At 40.2% G+C, this 18,146-nt stretch overlaps 1 protein-coding gene across 1 annotated transcript in view; it reads left to right on the forward strand.

The window, feature by feature from the left end:
* LAMA2 (laminin subunit alpha 2) overlaps positions 1-18,146 on the forward strand; it is a 458,477-nt gene that overhangs the window by 351,307 nt on the left and 89,024 nt on the right. Inside the window, exons 33-35 of the mRNA XM_084624485.1 lie at positions 1,625-1,767; positions 2,299-2,397; positions 12,375-12,486. Coding sequence (XP_084480611.1) covers positions 1,625-1,767; positions 2,299-2,397; positions 12,375-12,486 — 354 coding nt within the window. The remainder of the gene's footprint in view (positions 1-1,624; positions 1,768-2,298; positions 2,398-12,374; positions 12,487-18,146) is intronic.

Raw genomic sequence — 18,146 nt, forward strand, 5'->3', positions numbered from 1 at the left:
CTTAGACAATGCATTTACACCCTCCAAAATGGCTTTCAGATCTGTGTGTCTTCTTGACCAATTAGGAGACAGATGTTGGTATATAAAACACACAGCTTGCCGTAAAACTTGCCTTTAGCTTATGGAAATATGTTTTCTCTCTCTAAACACACAGATGACAAGAGGTGGGCCAGTAAAAGTCTTTTTGATATACAGGCAAAAACCAGAATATAAGGGCCTTCACTAGAATAATTATAATGCACTTCATCTCAAGCAACAAAATATTGAGACGTAGGGGGAAGAATTAAATGAATAGAGGAACTCTTCAAATAACATCTATCCTCCTTCCAGTGTGGCTAGCCTACCTACTTCTCACTGCACTAAACCGACATCCATTTTCTCTCAGACCTCTCCAAGTAGCTCCTTGGTGTATTAAACCAGTATCCATTCTTCTTTCTCCATCCACAATTGGACCAGCCCCCCACTTCACAATTCAACTGTCCTCACCTGATTTAGAATGAAGGAACATTCTGATGACTGTGACTGAACATTATGAAAAGCAGAGGAGATTTAATCTACACGGAACAATAGATTTCAGATGAAACTGTCATTCTGCATTGAAAATCATCTACCATACATCCTATTTTTACAAAGATGCACATTTTGCTTAATGGTTTCCTAGCCATTAGGCAGCTTAAAAGGATGTTGTTGAGTGAGATAATTACATCCTTGTAAAATTTTAGGCACAGCCCTCTGTGTCTCTTAGCATCCCCAGTGTATTCATTGTTTCACAATTACTCCACCTTCCGAAATGCTGTATAGCTTTACTGAACCTATGTAACATGTTTGTGCATGATGATGAGAGACTCATACTCAGAGAGAGACATACCCATAATTTTCTGTTTACAGGGTGAATAATTTTCTGTCTTCAGGGTGAATAATATTAGACGATAAGGTTATGTGAGCTTCTTTTAATGGAAGATAAAGTACTGGGGAGAAAAGATTCAAATGCCTTTAAGGCATATGCAGTACACAACAGTCAAATAAATTATAATCTGAATAATGAAATGAAGTAGAGGAAAGCACTAAATAAGGGGAAGTGATCAGCATTTTCATACTGACCTTTTTGCGATCTGCATTACAGTTTAACTTGCTTGGCCGTGCTGCTATGTGTGGTGTGACTATAAAGTGCATAAATGACATGAATACAAGAGGTTTGCATCTATTCAAATACATGGCAGGACAATCCATAGTTCTTTTTTTTTAGTGCTCTTTAGATTGCTGAATTATCTGCCTGCTTTCTCCAGACTTCCTCTAAATTGCTCACCTAAATTAGGATTTTGTACAGGCTAGTCTATAACGTTTAATGTTAATTTTTTCCCTCTTTATCCCAGGTAAGTCTACTAATTTAGCTCTATAGGTTTTATATCATACTGTCCCATTATCAAGTTCTAGGCAATATTCCCTACCTATTGTTTCCATGTTTTTTTCTAGTTCCATACATTTGTTGGGTTTAATTATCTGAGATTGGTGGCATTATCTTTCACAGAATTGTAAGTGTGCTGTAAAAGATTTTTGGCTCAAACATCTGCCTTAAATGCTTAGCAGGAATAAATATGCTTTACTATCGCTGTCCTTCCCACAGTTTGTGATGATGAGTGCATAGGACTCCTTCTAAGTGACTTGGATCGACTAAACCAGATGACTTTGAGTGTCAACCTCAGTGGCCCGTTGCCTCCTCCATATAAAATGCTGTATGGTTTTGAGAACACGACACAGGAATTAAAGGTATATGCATAGCACACCTACATCAATCCAAGGATTCAGTACAGACACCTATATATTTGCCTGTACACATAACCACAGCTAGAAGTAGGAAAAAAGACAAATGAAAGGTTTAATTACTTCAAACTTGTCACAGTTGGTAAATAGTTATTACAATTATGTATTTTGACTCATGATAATAAGTAAATCATGCAGTGGTAATTTGTTTGTTCACTTGGATGGAAGGAAATATATGGCAGGCACAGAGAAAATGAAATGAAAGTCTAGTAAAAATAAATATTCTTGTTAACAGTCCGTAGATCAGTTACATTGTAGTCAGTGCACTGTATACTCTACCACATGCATATATTTTATATCCTATATTAAAAGATTTAAAGCTGTCAGGACCTCTGAGTAAACAGGTTTGGATGGGTGTGACATTAGTCATTAGTGTCAAAAAAGGAGATACATCTGCACTGAGAAGAAAGCTTTGATGTTTCTTCCCTCCATTATTTCTGAAGACCTGAAATCCATGAAATGGATTTTTTTCCCCAGCATTTGCTATCACCTCAGCGAGCACCAGAGAGACTCCTTCAGTTGGCACAAAAAAACCTGGATACCCTCGTGACAGAGATGGACGAGTTACTGACAAGGGTAAGCCTGTAGCATTCTGAGGTAAAGCTAGGGGTTAGCTTAAAGGGATGCTTCTAAGTGACAGACAAAATTCTTTTTGAAGATGAATTAAATGTGAATGAATGGCTGAATTATAAATCACCTTTCACTCCCAAAGTGCCAGTTTCAAATCACTCCCCACGCCTCCCCGACATCCTCTTTTTGGGGGGGGCAGTATGTTCAGATGTGTTCTTTTCACATAAACATATAATGTAAGCAGAAGCAGGTACTCAGCATTCAAGAATGAACAGATTTGAAAAAGATAGTGCTAAAGGAAAGAGCCATTATTGTGGCAAATATGAACAAGTCTCAAAAGGGTTGCTGCTAGGAGTTATTTTACAAAACCAACAGTGGCTAAGCCTCCAGATTACCACAGTGACTCCTGTGGCTGGAGCCCATTTTTGGGTAACAGAGGCCTTCAGCAAGTGAGTCAGTAGATTTCTGTCATTTCCCCCTGCACTGAAGTGTTGCCTCTTGAACAGTCTTGGGGTTTCTGCTTTAGTAGAATCATGTAACACGTAACCCACATAATAAATGGAAGGAAGGGGAGGTTGATGATAATGAATATAAATCAGAACTTAGGAAATGTAAGAAATTGATAAGGGACGCAAAGGGAAGGGACAAAAGGAGAAATCTATGGCCAGCAGAGTTAGGGACAATAAGAAGGAGTTTTTAAAATATATTAGGCACAAAAGGAATCCTGACAATGGAATTTGGTCCATTACTAGATGGAAATGGTAGAATTATCTATCATAATCCAGAAATGGAGAAATGTTCAATAAATATTTCAGTTATGTATTTGGGGGGAAGAGAGATGATATAGTCTTATTGTGATGATAACATTCTTCCCATTCCACTAGTATCTCTGGAGGATATTAAACAGATTATACTAAAGTTAGATATTTTTAAAGCAGCAGGTCCAGATAACTTGCATCCAAGAGTTTTAAAAGAACAGACAGAATTTTTCACTGGACCTTTAATGTTGATTTTCAATAAGTCTTGGAGCACTGGGGAAATTCTGCAATACTGGAAGAAAGCTAATGTTGTGCCAATTTTTAAAAAGGGTAAATGGGATGACATGGGTAATTATAGGCTCGTCAGCTTGATATCAATCCTAGACAAGATAATGGAGCGGCTCATATGGGATTCACTTAATAAAGAATTAAAGGAGGATAATGTAATTAATGCAAATCAACATGAATTCATGAAAAACAGTTCCAGTTCAAACTAACCTGTTATCTTTTTTTGATGAGATCACAAGTTTGATTGATAAAGATAATAGTGTTGACGTAATATCCTTAGACTTTTGTAAGGCATTTGAACTGGTACTGCATAACATTTTGATTAAAAAACTAGAATGATATAAAATTAACATGGTACACAGCAGATGGATTCAAAATAATGACTGGAAGATAGTTAATGTAACGCCAATATTTAAAAAGGGCTCTAGAGGTGATCCTGGCAATTACAGACCGGTAAGTCTAACGTCAGTACTGGGCAAATTAGTTGAAACAATAGTAAAGAATAAAATTGTCAGGCACATAGAAGAACATAAATTGTTGCCCAAAAGTCAACATGGTTTCTGTAAAAGGAGATCATGTCTTACTAACCTATTAGAGTTCTTTGAAGGGGTCAACAAACATGTGGACAAGGGGGATCCAGTGGACATAGTGTACTTAGATTTCCAGAAAGCCTTTGACAAGGTCCCTCACCAAAGGCTCTTACATAAATTAAGTTGTCATGGGATAAGAGGGAAGATCCTTTCATGGATTGAGAACTGGTTAAAAGACAGGGAACAAAGGGTAGGAATAAATGGTAAATTTTCAGAATGGAGAGGGGTAACTAATGGTGTTCCCCCAAGGGTCAGTCCTAGGACCAATCCTATTCAACCTATTCATAAATGATCTGGAGAAAGGAGTGAACAGTGAAGTGGCAAAGTTTGCAGATGATACTAAACTGCTCAAGATAGTTAAGACCAAAGCAGAATGTGAAGAACTTCAAAAAGATCTCACAAAACTAAATGATTGGGCAACAAAATGGCAAATGAAATTTAATGTGGATAAATGTAAAGTAATGCACATGGGATAAAATAACCCCAGTTATACATACAATATGGTGGGGGCTAATTTAGCTACAACAAATCAGGAGAAAGATCTTGGATTCATCGTGGATAGTTCTCTGAAGATGTCCACGCAGTGTGCAGTGGCAGTCAAAAAAGCAAACAGGATGTTAGGAATAATTTAAAAAGGGATAGAGAATAAGACAGAGAATATCTTATTGCCCTTATATAAATCCATGGTACACCCACATCTTGAATACTGCGTACAGATGTGGTCCCCTCATCTCAAAAGAGATATACTGGCATTAGAAAAGGTTCAGAAAAGGGCAACTAAAATGATTCGGGGTTTGGAACGGGTCCCATATGAGGAGAGATTAAAGAGGCTAGGACTTTTCAGCGTGGAAAAGAGAAGACTAAGGGAGGATATGATAGAGGTATATAAAATCATGAGTGGTGTGTAGAAAGTGAATAAGGAAAAGTCATTTACTTGTTCCATAATATAAGAACTAGGGGCCACCAAATGAAATTAATGGGCAGCAGGTTTAAAACAAATAAAAGGAAGTTCTTCACACAGCACACAGTCAACCTGTTGAACTCCTTGCCTGAGGAGGTTGTGAAGGCTAGGACTATAACAGGGTTTAAAAGAGAACTGGATAAATTCATGGAGGCAAAGTCCATTAATGGCTATTAGCCAGGATGGGTAAGGAATGGTGTCCCTAGCCTCTGTTTGTCAGAGGGTGGATATGGATGGCAGGAGAGAGATCACTGATCATTACACTGGCCACTGTCGGTAGACAGGATACTGGGCTGGATGAAACTTTGGTCTGACCCAGTATGGCCTTTCTTATGTTCTTATGACAGGTGTCCAGGTATAATTGTAAATGGGGAATCATCATCAAGCTTGTGTGGGGTCCTGTGAGGATCAGTTCTGGGCCATACAGTATTTAACATTTTTATCAGTGACTTGGAAGAAAACATAAAATCATCATTGATAACATTTGAAGATGACACAAAAGTTGGGGGATTGTTAAATAATGAAGAGAGTAGGTCACTGATTCACAGCGATCTGGATCACTTTGTATTATGGGGTGCAAGCAAAAATATGTGTTTTAATATGGCTAAATGTATACATCTAGGGATAAAGAGTGTAGGCCATACTTACAGCATGGGGGACTGTATCATGGGAAGCAGTGACTCTGAGAAAGACATGGTGGTTGTGGTGGAGCTGAACATGAGCTCCCAGTGTGACACAGTAGCCAAAAAAACTAACACGATCAGGAGATTCATAAAGAGGAGAATTTCGAGTAGCAGTAAAGAAGTTATTTTACTTCTGTATTTGGCACTAGCATGACCACTGTTGGAAGTGTATAGGTTTGATTACAGTCTATAAGCACCTACATGGAGAACAAATATGTAATATTGGGCTCATCGGTCTAGCAAAGAAAGGCATAACATGAACCAAGGGCTTGGAAGTTGAAACTAGACAAATGCAGACAGGAAATAAGGTGCACATTTTAAATGGGAGCAATTAACCATTGGAAGAAGTTACCAAGGGTTACTGTGATGGAATCACCATCAGTGACAATTTTAAAATTAAGATTGGATGTTTTTCTAAAAGATCTGCTCTAGGAATTATTTTGGGGAAGTTCTACGGCCTGTGTTATACAGGAGGTCAGACTATCTGATCACAGTGGTCCCTTTTGGGCTCGGAGTCCATGAGTCCCTTTTCAGAGTCGTGTTAGTCTGTATCAGCAAAAACAACGAGGAGTCCTTGTGGCACCTTAGAAACTAACAAATTTATTTGGGCATAAGCTTTCGTGGGCTATAACCCACTTCATCAGATTCATGGAGTGGAAAATACAGTAGGCAGGTATAAATACATGTAATATATGCCATCATGTGCCAGCAATGCCCCTCTGCTGTGTACATTGGACAAATTGAACAGTCTCAACGCAAACGAATAAATGTACACAAATCAGACATCAAGAATTGTAACATTCAAAAAACATTCAAAAACCAGTAGGAGAGCACTTCAATCTCCCTGGACACTCAATAACTGACTTAATAGTGGCAATTCTTCAACAAAAAAACTTCAGAACCAGACTTCAACAAGAAACTGCGGAACTGGAATTAATTTGCAAACTTGACACCATCAAATTAGGCCTGAATAAAGACTGGCAGTGGCTGGGTCACTACAAAAAATAATTTTCCCTCTGTTGATACTCTCCCCTTCTTGTCAAATATTGGAAATGGCCACATCCACCCTAATTGAATTGGCCTCGTTAGCACTGATCCCCCACTCTGTAAGGCAACTCCCAGCTATTCATGTGCTGTGTATTTATACCTGCCTACTGTATTTTCCACTCCATGCATCTGATGAAGTGGGTTATAGCTCACGAAAGCTTATGCCCAAATAAATGTGTTAGTTTCTAAGGTGCCACAAAGACTCCTCATTTTTTATCAGTCCCTCAAAAGCATAGTTTTCTCTTTCAAATCCCCTGGGCCTGAATATTTCAGAGAAATAATAAACATGTGTTTGTAGGATTGCCTCTCACACACGGGTACCACAGGTTCACTCAGCATTTGTGATGGAGTTGCGAAGTGCCCAGGAGGTCTCAGACATATTATAGAAAAAGTTTTGCAATTTCTGCATTTTGGTTTTCCTGTTTTAAATAGACAAATGATCTGTTTGTTGTGGTAGTTCATTTCTCATTTGGCTGTACAACAGTGGTTCTCAATTTACCATTGTGGGCCACATATGCAGCTCTCTATGTCTCATGTGGACTGCATCCACACAATATATATATATATATATATATATATATATATATATATATATATATATACACTACTTGTATGGCCCTCAGGATGTCACATGGGCTGCAGCTGTGTGCTGATTGGGCTGCAAGCAGGCTGTAGGTTGAGAACCACTGCTATAGAGCACTGTGCTATAGAGCTGCTATACAGCACTGTGAGTTGTTTCAGTTTCCACTTTAGAATTGCACAGCAAGACAGAGAAATTTCTGATTTAAAATCAAATCTAGTTATCACAAAGAGTCAATCAGTGGGGCTATCAAAATGGCAATGGCATTTACAGCGATAAATCAAATAATTTTTAAAACACTTTTATTTTGGGGAGCTGAGGATCTCTGGATGTCAATTCTATGTGCTAGTTATTCCTTTTATTAGGAAAGCTTTTATTTCAGATTAGAGCTTCAGTGCAGAGATTGGAATATTGTTAGGTCATCAGAGAGAGAGTCTGAAAGGAAAATAATATAAAGTGTGCCACCTAATGGTCGAGAACTCTAAGAAGGGGAATTGATATCAGAAGTGCTGAAGTTCAAGTATTTGATGGAACATTAATATATAGGACTGGCAGACCTGGAGAGACGATATTCAGCAAAGTAGTTGAATTGCTGCTCTGGACATTAATTAACACACACAGGTGACACTGAGAGTTGTATTGCTAACATCAGCTGCTGAGTATTCCCCTGAAATTTTAAAAGTGCCATGTAATTTTAGACTCCTTCCCTAAAGAGAGTCCTGTGTTGTAGTTTTAAGCCACTTTAAGATAGTGGTTTTGGCTATTGCCTGTGTACATTTTATATCAGTATATTATTTTGTAAATCCCTTCAGAATTACAGTGTGTGTGTTTGTGTGTGTGTGTGCACATGTGTGCATGTGCCTGAAGAGAGGGAGTGTGTGTGTACTCCAAATAGTAATGAAAAGCAGGCTCATTCATTATCTCTTTATTTTCATCTTTTAATACAAATTATAAGGTCTTAGGCATCACAGACCTTAAATAGAAGAGGACTCTTATAACTGCAAGCAGGGGAAATGATATTTTCTAGATTAGGGGTTCATGAAGAAAATTGCCATACATTTAATGTAAAGGTCAGGAGAACACAGTATTTAACCTTCTGCAACCCCTTCATTGTGTTTGGTCAGTCAGAACAACTTCTCATCCACTCTTTCCTCCCCTCCAGAGTGGCTGCCATCCTCCTATCTCTCCCTGCTGTCTTCTCCTCCATCCATACTCCCTCATTCATCTACATTCATATTCATTGCCAATTCATTCACCTTCACATTCACACCTCATTAGCTTGCAGGTGCTTGCTTCATTCTTCCCTTTCCATCAGCTCATTTTTTTCTCCCCTTCTGGCTTTCCATTTAACTTTATTCTCCCTCACTCACATTTCCATTCACTCATTTCTTACAGTCCACCCTCATGGAGGGCTTGGCTGCACTTGTGAGTTACAGCACAGTAAAGGAGCCCTGGGTGCACTAGCTCACTACCCATCCACACTGGCAAGGCACGTAGAGCGCTGTGACTCCGCAGCTACAGCGCTGCTGGTATTCCACCTCGGTAAGTGGAATAATGTTTGCTTCACCCTCGCTGTAGCACCGCAGCGCCAGTGTGAACGAGGTGTTGCTTTACTGCGCTCTGATCAGCCTCCGGAAATGTCCCATAATCCCCTTAAATCAAGTGGCCACTCTTGTCATTGTTTGGAATTGGCTGCAGGAATGTGGAAATGCCCTTTGAAAGCTCCGTTTCTGAGAGCCGGCTGCTTATCTGCTCCAAGACAAAGCAACCATTACTGTGGAATGCTGTGTGTGAGAGAGGGGGCTAAGGGTGTCTGTTGCTGTCTGAATTTACAAGACAGCATACTGACATGCTCTCAGCCCCCCAAAAACCCACTCTCTCTCCCCCCACATACACACAACATACTCCCTGTCACTCTCCACCCCACCCCACCCCCCATTTGAAAAACACATTGCAGCTACTTGCATGCTGGGATAGCTGCCCATAATGCACCGCTCCCAATGCCACTGCAAGTGCCGCAAATGTGGCAGCGCCAGTGTGCTTGCAGCTGTCAGTGTGGACAGACGGCAGCGCTTTGCCTACTGCGCTCTCCGAAGGCGGGTTGAACTCAAAGTGCTCTACATCGGCAAGCGTAGCCATGCCCTGAGACTATGGTGGTGTATTGGGGACTGCAACTGTGAGGGCTGAGCTTCCCAGACAGAGTCAGAAAACCTCTTCACCCACACCTTACCCTGCAAATCAGGACGTCCCTATATCCATCCATGACAGCCGCAACGACTAAGAAAACCCCGTTGCTGGATCTGGAAAAGTAGGTGGCCGAGGCAACGTTGGCTGTAGATAGCAGGAGGTACTTGAAGGGGGGCCAAACCCTGCCTCTGTGCAGCCCACCTGAATTAGCCAAATATATGTCTGCGTTGCATGTTCACTCCACCTAAAGCATGTGTTCGGTAGAAGCTCTTGGTAGAGCTATTCCCCTGGTGGCATGCAGCGGATGGAAGCAGCACCATAGTATGAGTCCCTTCAGTCAGAGCAGATGGTATTAGGAGATTCTATTGCACAGAGGGAGAAGTAGGGCTGAGCACAGATGGTAATATTTGTGTGGATTTCAGATTTGGCAGAAAGGGATCCAAATGCAGTGGAGAATAAAGATTATATCTGTATGGATGTGTGCCACCTGTGAATCCTAGCCACACAAGATACTTGTAGGACCGCAGGACTTAAAAACATTCCCTCTTCCTGAATTTCCCTGGGATAGATCCTTGTTATCCCAAAGGGTTTACCTTGTGTCTAAAATTCTGTAACTTTTGAAGCCCCCGCAACCCTGTTTAAAAACTCATTCATGGATGTCACTCTACCACCTTCCTCTAGTTCTTATCTGGCTGGCTTTGGTAGTTTCTCAGAAAGGAGTTTGAGATGTAACTTTCAATATTAGCAGTGTTTTCTTCAGTTGAAGCCTGCCCCGTAGATATGGGGAATTCTAATGAACTCAATACATGGCAAATAGTTGGCACTTTACTAACAAAGAGTGACCCCTGATTGTCTATGTTATGGTGAGACAGCGTCTGAGTGATGCTATCGGTTATTTAATTTGGTTTGTAGAGTTGAAGTTAGTCCAAAAAAGAGAAAAATTAAAGTGAAAAATTTATTTTCCAGTAGAGCAAATTATGGTTGAATACAAGAAGCATTCAGTGGAGCTGAATGCATTTAAAGTGTTAAGGGAATGGTCACAGAGGGGAAATGGAAACTGTTCAAAGACAGATTAATTTGCGCCAAAATATAATACATGGCATACAGCCATAAATAGTGAGAGTTAAAAAAGGCCAATCTGAATTAATGTGAATGTGAAAAAAGTAATCAAGGATAAGAAAGGTATATGCAAGTTATAAAACATCATTTGTAGTGAAGGACAAGAATATTGTAGAACAAAGTGAAGTGCATGTAAAACATTCTAGGAAAATCAAAGGCAGAGAATAAAAGGATGATTGCAGAAGATGTGACGATAAATAATAGGACAATTCTCAAATACATGAGGAACAAAATGACATCAGAAATGCCATCCTGGATTAGACCAGTGGTCCATCAACACCAGGTACATCCACCAATCACCTGTACTGGATGCCCTGTATAATTTACCCAGCAAGTTCTGCCTCTGAGGCACATTTTAAAGGTTTGATCATCCAGTAACACAGGCATAACTTGCATAGAAGTGACAAGCCCATGTTCTTTTAATGGTCAGTGTAAGACTGATGCTTCTACTCACCTCAACCATTTTTAATGTAAATTACCTATGTTGTAATTACTGTGAAGCAGGTCAGTATAATAGACCAAAATCATCCATGGATTTTATTTCAAGGACAAGTTTGGCCATTTATGCTTTAAGTACTATACATTATTGTACTTCTTGGATTTTTAAAGCCATTTCTGTGCAGTAACAAGTATTCAGTTTTCCTGAGCAGATTTAGGGATTGGGCAAGATCTAGTGTGATAAGTAAGGATTCACACACAGCCAGCTTGGACAAGACTCAGAGTTTTAAAGTGTCATTAATTTCCCTGGACTAGATTATTGCAATGCTTGTTCATAACTGAGAACAGGATTTGCATAGCTGTAGCCAGATAAAATGTAAGCTTGCTCCAGGTCATGTAGATCTTTCAACCCTTTCCCAGGAACTGGAGAGAGCATGATGCCCTGTTGCCTGGGATGTTCCTTCTGGGCAATCACATTCCTACACAAACAGCTTATTTTCCTCCATGAAATAGTGTTTGCACTCAGTATATGAAATGTTTGCAAGAAATGGTCAGATATCATATGATGAATGTAGGTGTATTATAAATAGGGATTTTTGAATTTAAAAATAAATATGAATGTATTTGGATGTTTTTTTTTCTGACTAGTGCTTTGTCAGACTTGTGTTTGATGTTCATCTCCATCCTGATCTGTTGTGATTCATTAAAACTATAAATCATGAAGGTAGTCGTAGTCAAAACTGTATTGATCACTTGAAAATGTTATATACAAAAGATTTTAAGCAAAATGAATGAAAGAGTAATTCTTCTTCCTTTTCTTTCTCTTTTTCTTTCTTCCTCCAGTTAATTAATGTATTGATTTAAAATTCTACTAACTTACTGAGACAGGCCATGTCTTCTTCAAAAACACCTCAGGGGAGGTACCAGATAGGGAGTGCTGTGTATACTGCACTCTGTCATCAGGAAATCAATCACATAGTGAAACTAGTGGAAGTACACCCTGAAATATGCATTAAAAGCTTTTGAACAATATTCCTTTAAACACATTCAAAGAATGTTCTCAACTTGAGTCCCTTTGTGTGCTGTTGCACACAACTAGCATTTCCAAGAACCAAAAATAAAGCCCTCCAATTTCCATTTAATGGAAGAGGAAATAAAATGTAATTGTGTACTTGAGCAGTGTGTGTCACTTCTCGTACATCTGATCAATAATTCATCGATTTGCCTTTTGCCCGAGGAAAGATTTGCAAGTGGATTCAGCCAGTTGGAATATCTCCTGGTGCAGTCTTGTCATGTCCATTAATTATACTTTTCCTCAATTTGGATCACTAGGCTACCAAGGTGACGGCAGATGGAGAACAAACCGGGCAGGCTGCTGAGAGGAGTAATGACAGAGCCCAGTCTCTTGGACAGTTCATCAAAGACACGCTCCAGGCTGCAGAAGGTATTGGAAAAAGAAAACTATGGCAGTTGCTCCTCATGGAAATTGAAAGGAAGTAGGGAAAGAGACAATGAGAGAAAGGGAGAAAGAGAGAGCATTAGCTGGTAGACATCCTGTGATTTAAGAGTCAGGCTAAGGAACTCCAGCCAACTATCTGCAGACTTCTGTAATCAACAGGGTGCAGTTCATAACAACCGTTAGTGGATTGGTAATTATAAGCACAGACGAGCAAGAAATTGGAAGTGTTCCTTCAGGAATGTTCCAGTTCTTGAAGAACAGCTATTATGATTACATAACTAATGGGTGCCTTCTGCTTAGCTGTTTATTTTGAAGGCAGTTAAAAAAAATTCATTTGGACGGAACAAAAAAGCCTCTTATAATTTTATCATTTCACTTGGTGCATTGAGGCTACATCTTAATTTCTCAGAATGACTTCAAAAATACATTACTACTTGCTGCTAATGAACATCTGCTGTTTGGAATTTGCAAGTGAGTCCTAGCCATGAATAGTGGCATTGAGCCAGTTCTTCTCCAAGAACTTGATTCTCTGCACCTACAAATGCAGTTGAGAATCATGAGCAGAAAGATAGCAGCCAGCTTTGGGAAGCAAAACCTAAATACTCTACAAAGCTATAAAATAAGAGAAAGGTAAACACACTTGAAAAACATGGCTTCTTATAATTAACTGCAGTTTAATTTGAGAAATATTGGGCTGCATTCAGCTCTCCTATTAGACTTTTACTACCCCTCATTGTTTTCAGTGTGGTTGCAGGGGTGTTACTTACAGCAGAATATAGCCTATCCATTTAAAAAAAAATACTCATTTTTGTCACCAGACTATACTATAGATTAATTTTATATTGACTTTCATGACATGCATCCCAATGTGCTCCACCTGGTAGAACTCATCAGTTATTTAAAATATCTTTTGATCTTGCAACCCTGACATAAAACAAGTAAGTGTTAAAAAAACATGAAAAGAGCTGCAGTTTTCAAAGTGGATTTAAATAGAATGAGGCTGAGCTCCTTGCACTCAAGGTGGGTGAGGAAATATCTTTTATTGGCCCAACTTCTGTTGGTGAAAGAGACAAGCTTGTCTCTTTCACCAACTGAGGTTGGTCCGATAAAAGATATTCCCTCACCTGCCTTGTGTCCCTAATATCCTGGGACCAACATGGCTACAAAAGTGAAGACTCCTTGCTCGCAGACAAAAGTGAGTTTGAAGGATGACAAGCCAAACCTGTTGCTCCACAAAGTTTGTGTCCAATGTTTGGAACCACCACAGAAGATACTTCCAGCAGGTTTCCAGGGAAAACAGGTAACATAGAATTAAAAAGTTTCAGAGTAGCAGCCGTGTTAGTCTGTATCCGCAAAAAGAAAAGGAGTACTTGAAGCACCTTACAGACTAACAAATTTATTTGAGCATAAGCTTTCACGAGCTACAGCTCACTTCATCAAATCCATTCCAATGAAGTGAGCTGTAGCTCACGAAAACTTATGCTCAAATAAATTTGTTCGTCTCTAAGGTGCCACAAGTACTCCTTTTCTTTTTGCGAATACAGACTAACACGGCTGCTGCTCTGAAACCTGTCATTATGCAAGGTACTGAATTTAGCCACATGGAGTGGAAATCTATCAACTTTATGGAAAAACTCTTACAGATACAGACAGACATCATCTCCCTTTCCAAATGCAAACAGATGGACATCATACCAAAAAGGACCGAAGGTAAAAAAATCCATTACAATCTACATACGACACAGACTATGCTGAAAGATTGTGCACACGCTCTCAAAGAAACTGCGGAACCACCTGATCAACATCCTCTACAGCAAACAGGGAAAGATTAAGAATGAGCTCTCAAAACTGGATACTTTCATAAAATACCAACCTTCCACACAAACTTTCTCGTGGCTGGACTTTACAAAAACTAGACAAGCCATTTACAACACAGACTTTACTTCTCTACAAAAGAAAAAGGACACTAAACTATCTAAACTACTGCATGCCACAAGGGGCCACAACAGTGGTTCCCTTAACCCACCCAGCAATATTGTTAATCTATCCACTTATACTCTTCGCCCAGCAGAAGAATCTGTCCTATTTCAGGGCCTCTCTTTCTGCCCCTCCACCCCCATGAACATGATACAGTTCTGTGGTGACCGAAAATCCTTTCTTCGATGTCTCTGACTCAAGGAATATTTCCAACACACCTCTGAACAGCATACTAACCCCTAGAGACCTTCCTACCAACACAAAAAGAACGATTCTGGGTGGACTCCTCCTGAAGGTCGAAACAACAGACTGGACTTCTACATAGAGTGCTTCCGCTGACGTGCACGGGCTGAAATTGTGGAAAAGCAGCATCACTTGCCCCATAACCTCAGCTGTGTAGAACACAATGCCATCCACAGCCTTAGAAACAACTCTGACATCATAATCAAAAAGGCTGACAAAGGAGGGGCTGTCGTCATCATGAATAGGTCGGAATATGAACAAGAGGCTGGTAGGCAGCTCTCCAACACCACTTTCTACAGGCCATTAGCCTCTGATCCCACTGAGGAATGCATCCGATGAAGTGAGCTGTAGTTCACGAAACCTTATGCTCAAACACATTTTTTAGTCTCTAAGGTGCCACAAGTACTCCTTTTCTTTTTATAGAATTAGAAGATTTTGATGGGGTTGAACCAAATACACATAATATCTTAGAAGTTTAGAGACTAATTTTAAAATCCATGTGTTTGACCAGTAGCCAAGTCAGTATTTTAAGAACAGATGAAAATGTGCTTCTGGCACCACTTTCATTATAAATCATCGCTTCCTTACCAGCCAATCGACATCCAGGGTTAACCAACATTGTGAATGACACTTAAGGGCAAGTTTTGCCCACAAGTACATCTATGCAAACCTGGCAGATGTTAGGTACTAAGGCCAGGATCCACAGAAGGACTTAGGTGTTCCAACTCTAAGCTTCACAATGCCTGATTTTATCCACCTAGGAAATTGCAGGAACAGCACTCTGATCCGCAAAGCCTGAGTTGGGCACCTAGGCTTCCCATATAATTAATGAGGAGAAATAGGTGCCTTAGAATGTGATCCATAAAAGCCAGCATGTTAGGCAGGGAGCCACCTAAGCTAGCCAATGGGAGATATTGATGAGAGGGGTGTATCTTAAGCCCCACCCCTATCATAGAGTTGGCAACTAAGTCCAGACTGGCAGAGAGATGCCTGTCTCTGCTAGTCAAGGTTGTCCCTAGCAGGGTGTGGGGCCCAGGGCAGAAGTGTTGAATTCGTCACTTCTGGGACCGACCCGTCACTTCTGGGACTGACCGCGCCGGCCAATCATACTAGCCAACGGTGCCCCCCCAAAGTGCAGGACCCTGAACGGTCACCCCGATTCGCCATATCCAAGGGCTGCTAGTGATCCACAGCCGGGAACCTCTTTCCAGGAGTCAGACAGCTTAGGATCCTAAATTGTTTCTTGTGAGAATGATTGATGTGCCTGCCTCACTCCACACAAAACTGCTGCTGGTGGATAAATACCTGAAGAGCCATTGGACCAGAGAAGGTGAGAGTGAGTGACTCTTTAGCCTGGCAGCTAGCGTATCCATCTGTGAGCCTTTTAAAATCCTTTCTCCCTATCGAGCAGAGGGGGGAATGGAACAAGGGTCTCCCATATCCCTAACTACTGGGCTAAAAGTTATAAGATGGGGACCCCCACCCAGAGTTTTGAATGGTACTTGGTCAGACTGGGTCTCACATGCATGTTAAGTGCCTGAACACCTGTTTTCCTTCAGTTTGTGGCTCTCTCTGGGGCTTAGGTGGGAGGTAAGTGCCAGGACACCTCGAGGAAAGCAGCAGTGCACATGCCCAAAGGCAGAAACCGAGGCTCCAAGGGAAGTTCTACTGCAAAAAAGTAGGCACCAAGTGAGTTTGGGCACCTAGAGGGGTAGGCAGCAGCTGAGCGGGAGTTTTGCGGATTTCAGTGGAGCCTAAGTCTGACGGTTAGGTGCCTAATTACCTCCATGGAGCTGCGCTTAAATGTCTGATCTCATGAAGTTCTCACAACCTTGAAGATTCCTGATTGACTATTGAGGAGTTAGCAGTAACTTTCCTCTAAAGGGAACATTCCATTATGGCAGGGTGCTCTCTTAACAAAAGCATTCATATAAACAAAACAGGCAGAGGATAATAACTAGGAATAAAACACTGCAATGATTCTATTAAGTAAATATGTACTGTTGCAGACTTATGGCAGGATAGTTCAAGAAGTGCTTTGTTTTCTTTCATAGTTTTGACCCATCCTACTGACAAGATGCTACCTGTCTGCCTCAAGTGAAATTCCCATTTCTATGTATTGATTTATACAAAGAGAGTTCATGAACTGGCATTTATACAAAGCCTTACTACCATGTGCACCAGCAGACACTCACCTTGTCTGGCATGAGAACAGAACGTTTGTCAGATAACTCAAAATATTTAATACATAAAATATATGCTTAAGTAGGAAAAGTACATATTCTGTCTAATGTAATATTGTCTGTTGTGATGGTGATAAATATAGAATATATGGCTTTTGCTGTTTATCTTTCCTTCATCTGCACTATGTTCACTAACTGGACTACTTCTTGCTTTCCAAGCCTGTGAGTAGTTATACACAACCATCTTTAAAACCCACAACAAAATGTGCCAGTAAAATGTTTTTTTTTTCTCCTCAAATTTTGAATTTCCCCAAAATACACTCATTGGAGTTCATAGACGGAATATCCAGCCCCAGAGCAGTAGCATCATTATAGTCTGATAACTTGCAACTCAGCATGACTAGGATGTGCATATTGTCTTCTTTACAGTTGGATAAACAGCATTTGCTTCTAGGTGTGAGATATAACTTATGTCCAGTAATTTCTATTTTAGGTAAATCTTAGTGAATTCCTAAATTATCTATTTCTTTCCATTAAAAAAATTAAAATCAGGTGCCTATCCACATCCTTGGATGCCCTGAACATATTTTTAAAATAACAGTCCTTACAAGGAATAAGTAGCACAGCAAAGCCCATGCCTCCTCTCCTGCCCATTACATGCACCAACTTTAAATTAACCAGCCAGAAATTTAAAACAACAAAATATATACCATATCACCCCCAAATCCCATCCTTTCCTACAGACCTAGCAAATAAAGAATCTTTGCAGTGTGCCCTAAAGCTCATATAATTGATTATATGCTCAGACCTATACAGTTGGGCTAATAGCAACTAAGGGGGCCTAGTCCTGCAGTGATCTCTGTGTGTGCATTCCCTTGTGCCTGCATGGAGTATCATTCAAGTCACTGAGGCTCCACATAGCTGGAAGGGTCTGCCCACGTAGCAGGGTTCTTTGCAGGATTAGGGCTTAAGGAATACAAAAAACAATGACACTTACATCACTAAAAATTCTCTGATGAATTGTGAAATAGCTTTTGATGCTTTTTTGTTAAAGGTGTAGGATTAAAATTTCAAAAGTGATTATGTCCCAGTTTCAACAGAGACTGAGGGTAGGTCTTCACTGCAATCCCAGGTATGACGGCAGCACAAGTAGACATACCCGAGCTAGCTTTGAAAGAGCTAACTCAAACAACAATATCACTGAAGCTGCAACAACATGGGCTAGCCACTAGAGTACAGACC

This window comes from Lepidochelys olivacea (assembly GCF_965140295.1).
Source record: "Lepidochelys olivacea isolate rLepOli2 genome assembly, chromosome: 3".
NCBI classification, from domain to species: domain Eukaryota; kingdom Metazoa; phylum Chordata; order Testudines; family Cheloniidae; genus Lepidochelys; species Lepidochelys olivacea.